At 43.5% G+C, this 19,443-nt stretch overlaps 1 protein-coding gene across 1 annotated transcript in view; it reads left to right on the plus strand.

The window, feature by feature from the left end:
- slc39a8 (solute carrier family 39 member 8) overlaps positions 1-19,443 on the plus strand; it is a 47,902-nt gene that overhangs the window by 12,517 nt on the left and 15,942 nt on the right. The window contains exons 3-4 of the mRNA XM_015969370.3: positions 7,445-7,614; positions 7,690-7,806. Coding sequence (XP_015824856.3) covers positions 7,445-7,614; positions 7,690-7,806 — 287 coding nt within the window. The remainder of the gene's footprint in view (positions 1-7,444; positions 7,615-7,689; positions 7,807-19,443) is intronic.

The following is a 19,443-nucleotide window of genomic DNA, read 5'->3' on the forward strand; positions in this document are numbered from 1 at the left end:
GATAGATAGATGATAGATAGATGATAGATGATAGATGATAGATGATAGATAGATGATAGATGATAGATAGATAGATAGATAGATAGATAGATAGATAGATAGATAGATAGATAGATAGATAGATAGATAGATAGATAGATAGATAGATAGATAGATGGATGGATGGATGTTGGATGGATGGATGGATGAATGGATGTTAGATGGATGGATGGGTGGATAGATGGATGGATGTTAGTTGGATAATTGGATGGATGAATGGATGTTAGATGGATGGATGGATGGATGCATGTTAGATGGATGGATGGATGTTAGATAGATGGATGGATGGGTGGATGGATGGATGTTAGATAGATGAATAAGTTGATGGATGTTGGATAAATGGATAATTGGATGGTTGGATGAATGGATGATAGATAGATAGATAGATAGATAGATAGATAGATAGATAGATAGATAGATAGATAGATAGATAGATAGATGGATGGATGGATGGATGTTGGATGGATGGATGGATGAATGGATGTTAGATGGATGGATGGCTGGATAGATGGATGTTAGTTGGATAATTGGATGGATGAATGGATGTTAGATGGATGGATGGATGGATGGATGCATGTTAGATGGATGGATGGATGTTAGATAGATGGATGGATGGGTGGATGGATGGATGTTAGATAGATGAATAAGTTGATGGATGTTAGATAAATGGATGGATGGATGGGTGGATGGGTGGATGGATGGATGGATGTTAGATGGATAACTGGATGGATGATGTTAGATAGATGGATGGATGGATGGGTGGATAGATAGATGTTAGTTGGATAATTGAATGGATGTTAGATAGATGGATGGATGGATGTTAGATAGATGGATGGGTGGGTGGATGAATGGATGTTAGATAGATGGATAATTTGATGGATGTTAGATAAATGGATGGATAGATGGGTGGGTGGGTGGATGGATGTGTAATGAAATGAGATTATTACATTTTAATTAATGAGCCATAAGGCGTGGAATTCCATTGGAAATATAGAATCCACCTTACGGATCGAAGGCAGGCCCGGAGTGGCTAATCGGGAGGGTCTGGAGAATTCCCGGTGGGCCGCGCAATGTTTTGGCCGCATGGGGCCGGTGCTCTCGTTTTTGTTTTTTATCATTTTATTTTTATTTTTTGGTGCCGGTGTTCAGTCATGGCACTGAGGCCGCCGGGCTGATCTCATACGCTCCTCCCGGCTGTCTCTGGCTGGCTCTACCTGCAGGCTGCAGCTCGTTTTTTTTCCCCCGTATGCGCCTGTGCGCACCACGTGACCACGCAGTTGACGGAAAGATGGAAAGTAGAAAGAGCAAGGGTAGCGTGGAGAAGGCAAGAATTAAAAAGAGGAAAGCCTTGGAAACAGATGCAGCCAAGGCCGGATTAACCATATGGGCAACTGGGCAATTGACCAGGGCCCACAAACTCTAAGGGGCCCAGGGCAGCAAGCGCACGAGCAAAATACTGTAGGCATGTCTGTAATCGCCCGCTTTATATTAAACTAGGGTGACCGTATGTCCGGTTTTCCCCGGACATGTCCACTTTTCACTCTCTGTCCGGGCGTCCGGACTGGGGGTCCGCGGTCGTATTGATGAAAATGTCCGGCTTTTCATCCAGGAGCAGGGATCGAATTATGGGGGAGCTGTATATCTTACACATCCAGGGGAGCCGGAAACAAGTTTTCTACCTATATTACATCATTTATGGACTCTTCTGAGCAGAGAGCACAGAGAGCGGCACAGCGCGTTCTTGCGCAGCGCTCCAGGCAGCTGCTTCCAGCGCACGGTCCATTCTCAAAGTGGCGCAACCAAAAAACTATAATTAGCACATGATCGTTCATGTCCGCACATATTCTCTATTTTCTGTCTTATTTGTGCCTGAAGCGCTCTGCTGCTGCGCAGCTCATCACCTGTGCTGCGCGGTGCTGCGGTGATTTCACCTCACTGACGCAGCATCGAAAGGCGCACTCCGCTTTGCGGTCAGGAGATCCCTTTGATCTGCTCAAAAGTAACTGATGAGGTGAAAAAGTAAGAATCCAGGCAGCAGGTTTTCTGGAGAGTTTAGAGGAGACGCAGGAAGAAGAGAGACAGACAGGACAGGAAAATAGAAAAATAAAAACAAGAAAACAAAACTAAGTGTGGAAAAGTAAAATGTAGGTAGATTTATCTCCACTACACGTTTTTACCAGTATAAAACAATAAGTTATACACATGTCATATTTACACATCTGATACAATTCAAATCACCTTCAAAACTCAGTCACACACCCAGGGCCGTTTCAAGACATTTTGGGGGCCAAGGCAAAATGACCCCCCCCCCCACCCCACCCACCCCATAACTGGGCTCCCCAGAAGCCTCTGTGTAATTGTTACCCTCTCCAGTAGTGTTAGTTATACAGTGTTTATAAAAGCCCCTCAGACATTACTGACATGTTCTAATATTATCAGATGAAAAACTAAATTATCAGACACGCTGTCTCATCTGCTGCTTTTCTAAACTTGCAAAAAGTAACAAAACCATCTGAAAGCCACTATTTGTGGATTCTCTGAAAGTTTCCATGGAGTGTGTGACAACTTAATTTATCATTGATCCTGTATGATCCTATACGATATATCGTCTAATCTCACAGCTGAAACAAGCACCCTTAATAATCTGTGCACAGGAAGCTTACCGATGCTGAAGTAAAACAAAAGGTATAATAATTTATTATTATTATTATTAAAACCTTGTTGCAGCACTAAAGCAGAAAAATGAGATTTTGCAATACATATGCTAAATATTTACATATGAATTGTTTTAGAGCCCTTTAATTGGCAGAATTTGATATTAATTTAGTTCTTACAAAAAATGGGTCCCAACATGGTTTGTGTGGCGTTGCCATAGTGTGACGTCATAGGCACAGATCCCCTGTCCTCTTGTTTGGAAATGGAAATGTGGTCACCCTGTACTAAACAAACTGTCCACCCGGGCTTTTGCGCTGCACAGAGACGCTTCGCTGTCTATGACTGAACATCAGTTGAGAGTCAGTCTCATGCAGACTGACCAATGAAGAGAGGGCCTCAAGTTAAGACTCTCTCCTCATTGGTCAGTCCACACAAGGTGGGTCAAAGGTTACCCTGAGCGGGTTACGTGATGTCAGGCATTCAAGCATTGAGTATATTTACTGCATATTACAGTAAAATATTCTGTATGTGACCATATTATGGTGATCCTTGGGTCGTGATGATGGGGCCCTTGAATATTGTTGCCCAGGGTACAACGAAGTCTTAATCTGGCCCTGGATGCAGCTAAATGTGCAAAAATGAGCACCTTTTTTTCTCAAACAAGCTCGCGGTCTTTAACTTCAAATGAAGATAAAACGGGTAAGGCAAGTCAAGATGTTAAACTTTACCGGCTGCAAATCACCATTCAAGTTAATTAAGCATCAATAATGAATTATATGGCATCATGACATAACGTTATGTAATATAATTTACAGTATGATGTGACTGATGCCACCAAACTGTCTTGTCAGAGTCAAACACAAGATCCAGTAGGCCTAATAAGCACCAGGCAGAAACCCACCATTCCAGAGCGGGCATGTACAGGTAGGATTACTTATTGAGTCAGTGAACTGAATATTATTAAAATTCATATGATGAAAACTATCCTGGCTCTATATGAAAGTGTTCTAAAATGCTAGATGATTCAGCATTGATCAGAAAGCGTGTAAAAAAGGAAAATGAATGCTGAATTGTGACAATTTTCACACAATGTAGTGTCAGAAGAAGAGCCAGGAGCCAGCAGTGAGGGTATTGCTCCTGTTGGGATAGAAGGTGAGCCAACTCATGTGCAAACAAGCAAACATCGGTTTCATTATAATAATTTTAATGTCCAAATAATAGTAGTGACCTGATGTATTTTTATTAGTAAATGCACAAAGCCCACAACAGATCGCTATTAGAATGAAAGTAAAATGAAATAGGCCTGCATATTTTGCCATAGAAAATATTTTAATTGGTTACAAAGATGTGTTTTCCATATCAAATGTGCTAAAGCTTTACAGATGATTATTTTAATTGTGTGCAGGTGAGTCTAGGGAAACTGGAAAAAGTGTGAAAGGGAGTGCTGAGTCATTTCATTTTAAAGGTTTGAAAATCTCAGAACAGCTGTTTGAACAGAAGGTAGAATGTTATATTGTTAGAGAATGTGTTGTAAAGAACAATGTTGGAGATGTGCACTGATGTTCAAATAAACCTACATTGTAAAGCAACTCTTTCTTGCTTTACAAGAAAGAGTTGCTCTTTCTTGTAAAGCAACTCAACTCTTTCAACTCTTTCTTGCTTTACAATTACAAGGCTTTACCGAGTAGTGTGCTTTTGTAGACTATACATATAAAGTTCTAACATGATTTTAATAATAATTCGTTAAGTGGGCCGGTCTGGGGTCTGAAACTCCAGGGCTGAAAATGTGTCCCACTCCGGCCCTGATCGAAGGGTTATTTAAATGGTAAATGGCCTGTATTTGATATAGCGCCTTCTAGAGTCCTGGAACCCCCCAAGGCGCTTTACAACACGATAAGTCATTCACCCATTCACACACACATTCACACACTGATGGTGATGAGCTACGATGTAGCCACAGCTGCCCTGGGGCGCACTGACAGAGGCGAGGCTGCCGAGCACAGGCGCCACCGGTCCCTCCGACCACCACCAGCAGGCAACGTGGGTTAAGTGTCTTGCCCAAGGACACAACTACAGCGACAGACTGAGCAGGGCTCGAACCTGCAACCTTCCGATTACGGGGCGAGCACTTAACTCCTGTGCCACCGCCGCCCCTAACCAGAAGATTTGATCTTTTTATTGCAGAAATTAGATAATCGTTACGTATTCACTCAGGGACAACAGAATAGAGAGAGTCAAGTTTATTTTATTACTAACAAATTAAACTAGACTGACTTTAAAACTAAATGTATAGTGTAACTTAAAATGGATGAGGCGGTGAATGGATGACGTGTGATGTTAAATCAGAACCAGCAAATCCGAAGAAGCGATTAGTTCTGACGGGAACTGAGGATGTTTTGCATTAAGCTTTGGCTAGCTTCAGAAAAAGCACGAGACACTCTTTGCCGGTCTACCTTGCCTTGTGGAAGTCCTCTGTAGATCAGGAATATCGAGGTCCAGTGAACCCTCTCTGGAAACCGGGCCGGTAGGAGAAGCCACAGTTCCGATCAAACCCGTCTTGAGTTACTTCCGGCACACGACACATTATTGGCGTCTGGTCAGACCCAAGCCTGGGTGGGTGGATGGAGCTTTCATTCTGAAAGGAGCTGTTGTTGCCGCTGGTTGTTATAGCGACTGGATTTTTCAGCTTGTCGTTGGTTCTTTCGGTTAAAGAGTTAAAAGATCAGGATTGGACACCCCGTCACTTTCTCTGGAACGCTTTGAACTGGTGTTAGAGCTGATATGGCGTAGTTTTATACCTCGGATGTAATGGTTTATTGTCGAATGAAAATTACCAAACACCGTCAGAAGCACTGCTCCGTCAGATCTGTAAGATTCTAATTGGATCAGTGAAAGGAATGTGTTATGTCCTTTTAACACTACTTGAAATGAGTCCTGTTGGAACACTTAAAGTCACAGTTCTTCTTATTTCTATAGGATCATAATAAAGTAATTAATATTTTGATTTCACAGATCGGTCACATCTTATTTATTGACTAACACTTTGATGGATTAGCTTTATTAAAATAGAGTTCTTTGATTAATTAAAATAATAGAGTTCATTCTTCGTTCTTCTGTTGAGCTGAAAATAAGCAGGTTAGAAGGAATGCATGAGACCTTGAGTCTATCTCTCATGCAGACTAGTCCTGAGCAAAGAAGGGATAAATAAGAGTCATTTCATTCCGTTACAGATGGATGGATATTGGATAGATGGATAATTGGATGAATGGATGTTAGATAAATGGATATTTGGAATGATGGATGTTAGATAGATGGATGGATGGATGGATGGATGGATGCATGCATGCTGGATGTTAGATAGATGGATATTTGGAATGATGGGTGTTAGATAGATGGATGGATGGATGCATGCATGCATGCATGCTGGATGTTAGATGAATGGATATTTGGAATGATGGATGTTAGATAGATGGATATTTGGAATGATGGATGTTAGATAGATGGATGGATGGATGGATGCATGCATGCATGCTGGATGTTAGATAAATGGATATTTGGAATGATGGATGTTAGATAGATGGATGGATGGATGGATGGATGGATGGATGCATGCATGCTGGATGTTAGATAGATGGATATTTGGAATGATGGGTGTTAGATAGATGGATGGATGGATGGATGGATGCATGCATGCATGCTGGATGTTAGATAAATGGATATTTGGAATGATGGATGTTAGATAGATGGATATTTGGAATGATGGATGTTAAATGGATGGATGGGTGCATGCATGCATGCTGGATGTTAGATAGATGGATAATTTGATGGATGTTAGATAAATGGATGGATGGGTGGGTGGATGGATGGATATTGGATAGATGGATAATTGGATGAATGGATGTTAGATAAATGGATATTTGGAATGATGGATGTTAGATAGATGGATGGATGGATGGATGGATGCATGCATGCATGCTGGATGTTAGATAGATGGATATTTGGAATGATGGATGTTAGATAGATGGATATTTGGAATGATGGATGTTAGATAGATGGATGGATGGATGGATGCATGCATGCATGCATGCATGCTTGATGTTAGATAAATGGATATTTGGAATGATGGATGTTAGATAGATGGATATTTGGAATGATGGATGTTAGATAGATGGATGGATGGATGGATGGATGGATGCATATATGCATGCTGGATGTTAGATAAATGGATATTTGGAATGATGGATGTTAGATAGATGGATATTTGGAATGATGGATGTTAAATGGATGGATGGATGGATGGATGGATGGATGCATGCATGCATGCTGGATGTTAGATAGATGGATAATTTGATGGATGTTAGATAAATGGATGGATGGGTGGGTGGATGGATGGATATTGGGTGGATGGATAATTGGATGACTAGATGTTAGATAGAAGGATGGGTAGGTGGATGGATGTTAGATAGATGGATAATTGGATGGATGAATGGATGGATGGATGTTAAATTAATGGATAATTAGATGGATGGATGGATGGGTGGGTGGGTGGATGTTAAATAGATGGATAATTGGGTGGAAATATTTTCTCGTATTCAGCTAAAGACTAAATTGTGTGTCCAACTTGTGTAGGAATGCTTTTGCCTGATTAGGTCAGGTGTCTGTTGTACCAATGTTCATGGTGTTCTAGATTATGTCCATAGGGGTAAATGTTCTAACATTAACTGGAACCTGATGGTCTCCATCCTGACAGTGTGGGGTTATGGCTTCCTGGCTGTGACTGTAATCAATCTGGCATCTCTCCTTGGTCTCCTGCTGATCCCCTTCACCAAGAAGCCGTACTTCCCAAAAGTTCTGACATACTTCATTGGCCTGGCCATCGGGACGCTTTTCTCCAACGCGGTACTGCAGCTCATACCAGAGGTAGGTTTACAGTAGAACATCCCAACACGTGCTCTTCTTCAGCATCATCATCATTACACTCCTTTCTCTCTTCAGGCTCTGGGTTTTGATCCCAAAGCAGACGACTATGTTGCCAATGCAGTTGGGATATTTGGAGGATTTTACCTCCTTTTTTTTGTGGAGAAGATCCTTAAGATGTTTCTCCGCCATGAGGTCAGTTACACTCACTTTTATTCATTAGTTTTTTGTTTTTAAACTGCTTTGCTTTCCGTCTAGTGTGTGATTATATTGTTGGTTGTGCTGTTATTTTAGAAATTTTATTGTGTTATTATATTTCTATTCAAATATGATTGCAAGATAAGTTTCTGATGGTTGTTCATCTATGATTTAAATGTAGAGTCCATTTATGTTTGCTTTATTCCGGTTTTGTTGCCCTTTGAGCTGTTTGTTAATATGTTTATTATCTAATGCAACAGTCAGATTTTAGTTTGTAGATATTAATTATCTGCTCAGGATGAATTTACAGTTAAATCTGAACCGATATTAGTTTTATAAGGCACGCTGAAGGTCCTTTATGTTAGCATAATATTTGCTGCTGTAGCTATGTGGATAGGCTACATTTATGAAATGATCAATAAGATGTGATATTCCATATAAATATGATTTATCAATCTGATTGGTCTTTGATTATATGATGTAATATTACCTTAGGTTCTTTGACTATTCAGGGAACACACATTTCATATTAATTCAGACAGAGTCAAGGATATAGTTTATGAAATCGAATTTAATTCTATTTTCTAACCTAATGATTTTACATGACAATGTATGAATGAAATGACAGTCGTACAGGATAACAGACGATGAATGAAATGATGGAATGCAAGCTAGATGTTTGTAGCAAAACCTTAAGAATCTGAGGGATGTCTGTGTTGTAAAATCAGTTTGCCTGTATGGTTTAATCAGCTAGATATTATTCGTAAAATCATCCGACACCATCGTGCAGAGTCTGCGATGCCCCTTGTGTGACGGTCGCTCTCAGGGTCCGGAGAAGAAACAGCCAGGGTGATGATGTCACTGGACAAAATGACTCCTAGGATCTCAAAGAGTCGCAGCTCCCTTTGAGTTCAGATATCACTGGCCATGAGATACTACCAGGGTCTGCAAGTTAGATGTTCCATGTCTACAGCATCTGAAACCACTCGCAAGCATTTCAGAGTGGCTGTGACCTTGAAGTCAAAAGAGAGGATGCTCCCAAGTGCTTTGCTCAGTCGGTCGGCCAACCGAGTGAGCTGGCGAAGAACTGACTAGCTCAGGAAGTGATCTCTATTTTTATTAACTATTGTTGACAAATTTAGATGAATCAGAATTTGACAAAGATGTTAGCAAATACCTCAGAAAATCCCCCCTTCCCTCAGATACTTAGAGAGGTTTTTTTTTTAGTGTGAAGTGAAAATGTTAAACATTAATAATAATATTGCGGCTTTAATATAAAATAGATTTAATTCTAAAAATCAACAAATACTGATCTGATGTAAGTTCTGAAATGAAACATTACAGGAAAAATATTCATTTTAACCCATCACTCATTAATGTCCAGTAGAGGACACATTATTCAAACACTTTGAATTTAAATAAATCGTTCATTCAACAAAATATGATTATATGAAGTTTTAAAGTCATTAATGCGAGTCAGGGAAGATGAGCTTCATTCAAAGAAGTCCAGCGTCTTGTAGCCTTGAGGACTCATGACGTATGCAGGATTTATTAGGAATGTTGGATCAGCACCTCCAAATCTGAGACCATGGTTCTCGACCGGAAAAGACCGGGCCGGGAGAGAGGTCCTACCTCAAGTGGAGGAGTTTAAGTATCTCGGGGTCTTGTTCACGAGTGAGGGTAGGAGGGATCGGGAGATCGACAGGCGGATTGGTTCGGCGTCTGCAGTGATGCGGACGCTGAGCCGATCTGTCGTGGTGAAGAGGGAGCTGAGCCAGAAAGCCAGGCTCTCGATTTACCGGTCGATCTACGTCCCAATCCTCACCTATGGTCATGAGCTTTGGGTAATGACCGAAAGAACGAGATCGCGGATACAAGCGGCCGAAATGAGTTTCCTCCGTAGGGTGGCCGGGCTCAGCCTTAGAGATAGGGTGAGGAGCTCGGACATTCGGGAGGTACTCGGAGTAGAACTGCTGCTCCTCCGGATCGAAAGGAGTCAGTTGAGGTGGTTTGAGCATCTGGTCAGGATGCCTCCTGGACGCCTCCCTGGGGAGGTGTTTCGGGCATGTCCTGCTGGCAGGAGGCTCCCGGGTCGACCCAGGACACGTTGGAGAGGTTACATCTCCAATCTGGTCCGGGAACGCCCTGGGGTCCTGCCAGAGGAGCTGGTGGAGGTGGCCGGGGAGAGGACAGTCTGGAGCTCCCTAGTTGGGATGCTGCCCCCGCGACCCGGACCCGGATAAGCGGAGGAAGATGACGACAACGATGTTGGCTCAAGTTCATAGATTTTATACCGGCACCACAGTGTCAGATTGACTTGTATGAAGAAGTTTGGCCTGCAAGTCAAAAGTTAACTTCTGGTCATTTTGGTGAAATACTTGGCCATTCGGTACGCTACACTGCTTACATCTCAACACAGAGAAAACAGATAGGAATCATTAGTTAAATGAATCCCTTATAATTAAGGTTTGAAAGATGCATTATTTACAAACACAGGCCAATAAGAGCCAATTTAAACCAACTCTCCTACTAAACAAAGTTTATTTATATCCCAAAAATTTTACAGAGCCTCAAACTTCAGAAAGCACAGTTTGCAATATTTCATATCTCTATGTTTATGTACAGTTTGTATTGTTTTGCATAATTTTACTTATTATTTTCATTTAGACAAAAATAAAATTAAAGGAGCAATATATAAGTATTCTACAGTCAAATAATCCCAAAATAGTCTGATGTCCCAAACATGTCGGAAGAAATGTATTGAAACTGATTTCATTCTCAGACGGCTGGATTCAGTTTTTCTCCTTTCAAATAAACTAAAGAGTGACTTAGTCACTGTTAACAAACTGTGAGCCTGTGAGCTGGCAGAGTCTGTGCTGAGCTAAAGCCGAAGCACCAGCATTTGTAATTCAACACCAGCAGGCAAAAAGCTCCAGAGTTGTTTAAAAACCAAAGCCAGTAAACCGGAGCGAGTCACAAATGATTTTGTGTACCCCTAAGAAGCTTCTGTGTCTTTTAGTTTTACTCTTTTTTATTATTAGTTTATTTGAAAGGGACAATTTGTATTAATGAATACACCAGAATTAGCCCTAATCTGTAGTCCTTGACCGATTAAAACAAATAAAAACATCAAGTTAATAACAACATAAAAGTTGCAATATCAACAATAACAACATTAAAGATAGAGTATCACAATACTCATAAAACCGTACTGTCAGTGATAATTCACAAGATCCCTATAAATACATAAGAAGTGTCATTAAAAACACAATATTACCACCTAACACAGAAAATACATAGCAGCTTAGTGATCACAGGTCCGAGTCCCCCTGAGCCATCAATATCAATTCATTTTGAATAACTTGAGTGTTGAACAGTCTCTTATGGCCACCGGGATGTTGTTCCGGATCTCAGCACCTTTAATCGATAATACCTGTTGACTAAAGGCAGTGCGTCTAAAAGCTATAACACAATCGCTTCTGTCAGAGGCTCTTGTTACCCTACCAGTGACCTTGGATTTAGGCAAGATGAAGTCAGCTAGGGGTGGCGGAGCAAGTCCATTCAGGACCTTATAGACTGTACATGCTAATTTAAATTTTCTCAGGTTAGCAAAGCTCAGCTGTATTTCTTTAATATATGACTGATGGTAAGACCAAGGTTTTCTATTGAATATTTTTAGTGCTTTTAAGTGATTCCACTGTTTTTAGCGATGTCACACTTGCCATTGACCTATTTGTGATGGAATATTAAATATGAAAAAGGATCATACTGTGCAGGATCATTTTTGCTGCATTTTCGTTAACGATGGTCTAATTAGTCTATAATTATGGATATTAAAACAACAATTTTTGATAAATTTTTAACATCTTTTTTAAGTCAGATTAGAGTCCAAAGTATCACAGAGATATTTGACTTCCAGTTTGGAGCTCTTTGCCATTCAACAACACATTTAAACCATTATCTGATAAATGACATTTCGGTCGATATCGATAATTATTGAAATTTTTTTTTTAAATTGTAGAAATTTTTTTTACATGCAGTCCTGGCCAGTTTATTTTTGGTATTTTTATTTTTTCTCCGCCTCATCTCGCTGAGACATCTTGCTGCCACATGCTCTGTTTTGGCTCGAGAAGGGGCCTGGTGAAGTAGTGTTCTGTGATTTTGATTGGGTAGGAGTAAGTAGAAGAAGAAGAAGAAGAAGAAAATATCTTTTCTATAGCGCCTCTCAAGATAAAAATCAAGAGGTGCTTCACAAAAACAAAAAATGTAAAAATATAAAAAAAAATTAGAAAATGATTAAAATATATTTAAAATGAACAAAAAATAGATAATTGTAATTAAAAATGTAAAGAAAGGGAGAGAGAGTGAATAGGAAAGAGGGAAATCAGTGAATCTTGAGGAAGGTGGAATGGGTAGGGAGAGCAGAGCAGAGAGGGTGATGAAGGTCACACAAAAGCCAGCCTGAACAAGTGAGTTTTCAGCTGCTTTTTAAAGGAGATCACTGAGTCCACTGATCTGAGGCTCAGGGGGAGAGAGTTCCAGAGTCTGGGGGCCACAGCAGCAATGATCTGTCACCTTTGGTCTTTAGCCTGGTGCTGCACAACCAGTAGGCTTTGATCACTGGTCCTCAGGGACCTGCTGGGGGTGTAGGGACTAAGAAGATCACCAATGTATGATGGTGATTGTCCATGTAAGGTCCTAAAGACCAGAACCAGGATCTTGAAATCAACCCTGAAGTTGACTGGCAACCAATGAAGCTGGAGGAGAAGCGGGGTGATGTGGGTGTGTTTGGAGGGCATGGTCAGAAGCTGAGCACAGGCATTGTGAACCACCTGTAGACAGTTCAGGTAGTAGTAGTCTAAGCGTGAGGACATGAAGGTGTGGATAACTGTCTCAAGTTCAGAGCGGGACAGAATGGGACTCAGCTAAGCAATGTTCCTGTGATGGAAGAAGGAAGAGCGAACAAGATAACTGACATGAGAATCCAGGGTGAGAGCTTGTCATGGAGTTGTGTCACACCGCTCCTTAAGTACCCCTGGTCCTCTGATCAGGGAGATCAGGAGCAGCTGGCTCTCCGACACGCCCACCTGAAACACAAACTGGAAATCAATGTTGTGCATTATGTGAGCTGATTAATGAAAGGGGCAGATTGTGACAGTACCCCCCCCCCTCCCCCCCCCTCCCTCAAGGGACGCCACCTGGCATCCTAGCAGAGGAGGTGGAGGCAGAGGAGGAGGCAGAACGGGAAGCCTCGAAATCTCGGATGAGGGAGACGTCTTCTATCCAGGACCCCGGGACCCACTGGCGGTGTTCCTGGCCATACCCCTCCCAGTCCACAAGGAACTGGCGACCACGACCACATGGCCGGACATCCAAAATACGGTGGACCCGGTAGCCGAGGCTACCATCTGCAAGGCGGACTGGCGGAGGCGGGTCGGCAGGAGGACACAGGGGGCTGGAGACAACGGGTTTGAGTAAAGAAAGATGGAACACAGGGTATACCTTCATAGACGGGGGTAAGGTCAGGCGGACAGAGACGGGACTGAGGACAGCAGCGATGGGGAAAGGACCAAGGTAACGAGGAGAGAACTTCCTGGAGGAGTCCCGGAGCTTGATGTCACAGGATGAGAGCCAAACCATGTCTCCTGGGGCGTAGACAGGAGCTGGACGCCGATGACGATCTGCAATCCTGCGATTACGCTCCGCCGTACGTTGAAGGGCCATACGGGTTTGGTTCCAGGTGCGTCTAGCCCTGCGAAGGAACTGAGGCACAGTGATGGGAGAAACAGAGTCCGAGGGAAACAGAGGGGGCTGGTATCCCAGGGAGACCTCAAACGGGGACTGACCAGTGGAGGAGGAAGTGTGAGAATTGTGTGCGTATTCCATCCATGGCAACTGTGAGCTCCAACTGGAGGGGTTGGAAGAGCAGACGCGCCTGAGCAGAGCTCCTGGTTTAGGCGTTCACACAGGCCGTTTGTTTGCGGACGAAAACCTGAGGTGAGAGAGACCCGGGCCCCTAGGTGTGTGGCGAACTCTGTCCAAACACGGGCTACGAATTGGGGTCCCCTATCTGAGAGGATCTCGGAAGGGATGCCGTGCAAATGGAAAACATGCTTAATAAGGAGGTTAGCGGTTTCTGCAGAGGAAGGAAGGGACTTTAACGGGACCAGATGATATGCTTTGGAAAATCTGTCAACAACCGTGAGAATGCTGGTGAAACCCTTAGAGGGTGGTAAACCAGATACGAAATCTAGGGCTATGTGAGACCAGGGGCGAGAAGGTACCGGCAAGGGTTGGAGAAGACCCTGGGGGGCTTTGTTGCTACCCTTAGATCTGGCACGGACTTGACAGGCGCTGATGTATTCCTTAACATCTTTATACATAGAAGGACACCAAAAGGTTCTACGGATGAGCGCTAAGGTTCTACCAAGGCCGGGGCGTATGAAGAATTTAGCTGTATGAGCCCAGTGGATTAGGGAGCCGCGAGTACTGGAGGTAACATATGTCTTGTGTGGGGGACCGGTACCTGGGTCTGGTTCAAAACATTGTGCTTCCAGTACCTTATTAGTGATGTCCCAAGCTATGGCACCGACAATGCAGGAGGCTGGCAGGATGGTAGTGGGTTCAGTGTCTTTATCAGAGGCATACTGTTGGGAAAGGGCATCGGGCTTGACGTTTTTGGAGCCAGGTCTGAAAGAGATAATAAAAGTGAAACGGGAGAAAAACAACGACCAGCGGGACTGACGAGGATTGAGTCTTTTTGCCTCCTTTAAATACGCCAGATTCTTGTTATCCGTCCATATTATTATTGGATGTTCAGCACCCTCCAGCCAATGACGCCACTCCTCTAAAGCCAGCTTGATGGCCAGGAGTTCTCGGTCTCCCAATTCGTAATTTTGTTCTGCAGAGGAAAGACGACGGGAGAAATAGGCACAGGGATGGAGAAGGTGATCTGTGGGAGAAACTTGGGAGAGAACAACTCCTACTCCAGTATCAGATGCATCTACTTCTAGGGTGAACTGCAGGGAGGTGTCTGGGCGTGTAAGAATGGGTGCCTGGGTGAAACTGGTCTTGAGGGTGTTGAAAGCTTAGTCGGCCTCCGGGGACCACAGAAACGGAACCTTGACTGAGGTGAGGTGAGGTGAGGGGTGTGGCAATCTGACTGTAATTTTTGATGAAACGTCAGTAGAAATTTGCAAAACCCAAAAACCTTTGTAATTGCTTACATGTTTCCGGGGTTGGCCATGTCCGAACTGCCTCAATCTTATCAGGGTCTGTCTTAAGCCAACCACTCTCCAGGACAAAACTCAAGAACTTGATAGATGAGACGTGGAACTCACATTTCTCGGCTTTGACATACAGACGATTCTCGAGAGGGCGTTGGAACACAGCTCGGACATGCTGGCGCTGTTCTGTGAGGGACCTGGAGAAAATCAAAATGTCATCCAAATAGACCGTGATGAATTTGTTTATGTAATCACCCAGAACAGAGTTGACCAAAGACTGGAAGACTGCAGGGGCATTAGTGAGTCTGAATGGCATGACCAGATACTCAAAATGTCCAAGAGGGGTGTTGAAAGCCATCTTCCATTCGTCCCCTCCCGGATTCTTATCAGGTGATAAGCGTTGTGTAGATCCAACTTGGTGAAGACAGAGGCATTATTAACAGGGTCGAACGTGGAGGAGAGTAGAGGTAAAGGGTACTTGTTCTTGATGGTAATTTGATTTAGTCCTCGATAGTCTATGCAGGGAGGTAGGGATCCGTCCTTCTTAGATACAAAGAAAAATCCTGCACCCATGGGGGACATAGACAGCCTTATAATACCTGCAGACAGGGACTCCGAGATGTATTTAGCCATGCTTTCTTGTTCAGGCTTAGAAAGGTTGTATAGGCGACTTGAGGGAAAAACTGCGTCAGGAACGAGATCGATGCAACAATCATAGGGTCTATGGGGAGGCAGTGAGGACGCACGGTCCTTACTAAATACCTGCTGAAGGTCATGGTACTCTGGGGGGACTTCTGTCAGATTGGGTGGCTCTTGTGGCAGACTCCTGGGTTCTCAGACGGGAAGGGGAGCTGAGAGGAGGCAGTGAGATAAGCAAAACAGGCTCCAGGCAGCGATCGAACCTGTCCTCCAATCAAGGTGGGGATTATGATTGATCAACCATTCATGGCCCAGGACTACAGGAGACTGTGGAGAAGGAAAAACAAAAAAACTCACTACTTCGTGATGATTTCCAGAAACCAACAGATTTACCGGAGCTGTGCAACGGGTTATGGTGGTGAGAGCACTCCCGTCCAGTGAGGAGACCTTTAAAGGTGATGGGAGTAGAACAGTGGGGATGTTTAATTGCTGAATGACTGCTTGATCCAAAATGTTCCTCTCACAGCCTGAGTCTAACAGAGCATCTGCAGCAAAAGTCTTGTGATTAAAGGTGACAGAACAGGGTAAGGAACATCGGGAGTTTGGGCTATTTGCATTCCCACCCACCAGTAATCCCAGTTCTACTGGTGGGCGATGGCTTTTGGCCGAACCGGACAGATAGGGATAAAATGGCCCGACTGACCACAATACAGGCATAGACCTGAGGAGCGACGCCTCAGTTTCTCCTCAGGAGACAGTTGAGCTCTTCCGATCTGCATCGGTTCCTCTGATCCTGTAGAGTGGGAGGTTTGTTTTGGAGTTTGGTGGGCACGTTGAGGGGGAAATGTAACCGGCAGAGGTCTGAATAGGTTGGTTCTGTATCTCTCCTTAAGACGCTTCTCGATGTTGGTGGCCAGGGTGATAAGAGCTTCAAGGTTCTCTGGTTCCAGACAAAAAGCTAATTGATCCTTGATGCACTCTGATAGGGCCTGAGAGAAAGCAGCTTTAAGAGAGGCCTCATCTAATGTGGAAACCGACGCTAGGGTTCGGAACTCAATGGCGAATTCAGAAACGGATTGTTTACCCTGTTGCAGATTCCAAATACGTTTGCTAATTCCGCCGGAGATTTGGTGGAATCAAACAACTGCTTGAATCAAAAAATCTGAGAGAGGGTCGCATAGAAAATTAGGCTGGCGACTCCTCAGCCCACTATAAGGCTTTACCCCTGAACAAACCAACCATAAATGAAATTTTTACTGAATTATTACAAAAAGTCTCTGGGGAACGATTAAAAGCTAACTGGCATAATAATAAAAAATTACGGCATGTACCTGGTTCACCAGAAAAGGTTTCGGGTTGAGGAGATTCGACGACCCGGAAACCGAACCCAGGTGGAGGAACCGGAAGTGATGACTGGGATGGGACTGCGGAAGTGGCGGTAGACGGAGGTGTAGTACGGATCGCATCATTCATCTGGCGAAGCACGGAGTCAAGCTGAAAAAGACGCTGATTAGTGGCGGATAATTGGTCAAGGACGGCTTCTATGGATCTTTCGTGTTTGGCAAGAGTGTTAGCGACGGCTGGCGGAAGTGATTCTTCCATGGGGGTGGACTTTTGGCCAGTTGATTCTGACATGTTGGGAATATATTTAACCCAGGACATGAAAGAATCACAAGCGGAGATGAGGGTGAGTAAAGTTACAAATAAATTTATTAAAGAACGTACTGTAAACATAAAGCTCTGCTCCAAACGAGAACAGGAAGGAGTGAGATCTAGAACGAAAGAACAAACGGGAATTAAAATCACAGCAATCAAACCCTGGAACCAGAGAACCAAAACAGGAATGGCTTTGGAGAGTTTTCTCTTACTGGGAGAGTTAAAATCCTTGGTGAGGCTGGGCTGGGTAGTTGAAGCCAAGCGGAGACAGACAGGACACAGAGGCTGAGGATCCAGGCTGAGATGAGTGAACAGGTTGTGTGGCAGATAGGGAGGCAGGTACTGCTGTAGATCCGGAGGAGGTTGGTAGGCAGGCTGGTAACGGATAGGGTGACAGGCGAGCAGCAGAGAGCGAGGAGACCAAGGGACAGTGAGCGACGTGATGTAGAATGAACAACTCCAGGCGGCGGTGAGTAATCCTGAGTGACAGATGAGTAGAATGTTTCCAAATACAAGACCAGGGCTGACAGGAACGGACTGACTAGAATACACACAGAATATCAAAAACTAAACTTGAGACAGACTAGTGTTACCCAAGATGCGAGTATCAACCGGCACTGGAGTTGTGTCTAGGGCTGGGGGTAAACGATTATTTTTAAAACGATTATTCTGACGATTATTTTATCGAATATTCGACTATTCTAATGACTATTTCGAAAATTAATCTAATGATTATTTTTCTATTGCACAATTAACAAAAACCAGAAAATCTCAAATAAATTCCTCAAAAAAATTGATAAATTCTTACTGTAAGAGAATAAGCACTACAGGCCTTCCATTTTGTATAACACTGCTTTTACTGTGTTGCGGTTGGTTATGTTCTGGTGACGTGTAGAACTTGGGAGTGCAGGCTGCTGCCTGAGAGGTGGTAGAAGATGGAGTGTCTCCATGCTGCTTTGTTTTGGTCACTTATGTGCGTGAGGCGAGTGGTCTTACGGGTTAAACCAAACTCAGGTGATATTTTACACTAAACCGAAAACCCACAACACTCTAAATGTAATAAAAGGGAGATCTACACCACAAAAAAGATGAACTCTAAACCAAAACGTAACAGCTTATCCAAACGCAAGAAGTTGTTAGCGAAGATGCTAACAGTAGCTTTACCAACGTTAAGTTCAAGTTACCAAGTTTAAATAAACCAAAAACACCCAGCAGCAAACAGACCAGCAAGGAGGAGAGACTGCTACCACCAAAACAGCTCTCCTCATGTCTGAAAGAAGCTCCTTTATGAAGGGAGAAGCGCTCCCGGTGATTTTCTACATCTGCGATAGACACGAAGCAGCGCATCTGACCCCGGAAGTTGTTGTCCGTTGCCGGGAGATGAAGGCGGGCAAAACAGGAAAGGAACCTAGTAGCGGACGGACGTTGTTCCGGGTCTTCGGTATTTGGCGGAGATGTTAGTGAAGGCGGAGAAGAGGGCAAACTAGAGGAAAAACAGGCAGATTCCTCCTCTATTTACAAACTCCTGGGGATGCAACAAGTGGGCGCGGTGCGTCGACTTCCGGATCTGACGTCGACAAATTTTTAGAATCGAGCCACTTCGTCGAGGCTTCGCTACAGCCCTAGTTGTGTCACACCGCTCCTTAAGTACCCCGGTCCTCTGATCAGGGAGATCAGGAGCAGCTGGCTCTCCGACACGCTCACCTGAAACACAAACTGGAAACAATTGTTGTGCATTATGTGAGCTGATTAGTGAGCGGGGCAGATTGTGACAGAGCTGGGTCAAAAGTCACGCCAAGTAGTAGTCTAGTATGCTGCAACCTGATGGGTTATAATGAAAAAAGGTTATAATGAAAGAAGGAAACTTTTTTATCGAAGTTTTATCAACCCATTTTTTTTCTATCGCACCACATGTCTTATCAATAGATATATTGAACTATTGAATTATCGTCCAGCCTTAGCCTCAATAACAGAATAGGCTTTCGTGAAAATGACAGCATCGTCTGCGGATAACACAGTGTTATGATTTTGGCAAACATCTGGCAGATCAATAATGTACAGTGAGAATAAAACAGGTCCAAGAATCTCTAATATCAGGTGAAGCAGGCTAGAG

Source organism: Nothobranchius furzeri, chromosome 18 (assembly GCF_043380555.1).
Source record: "Nothobranchius furzeri strain GRZ-AD chromosome 18, NfurGRZ-RIMD1, whole genome shotgun sequence".
Taxonomy (NCBI): domain Eukaryota; kingdom Metazoa; phylum Chordata; class Actinopteri; order Cyprinodontiformes; family Nothobranchiidae; genus Nothobranchius; species Nothobranchius furzeri.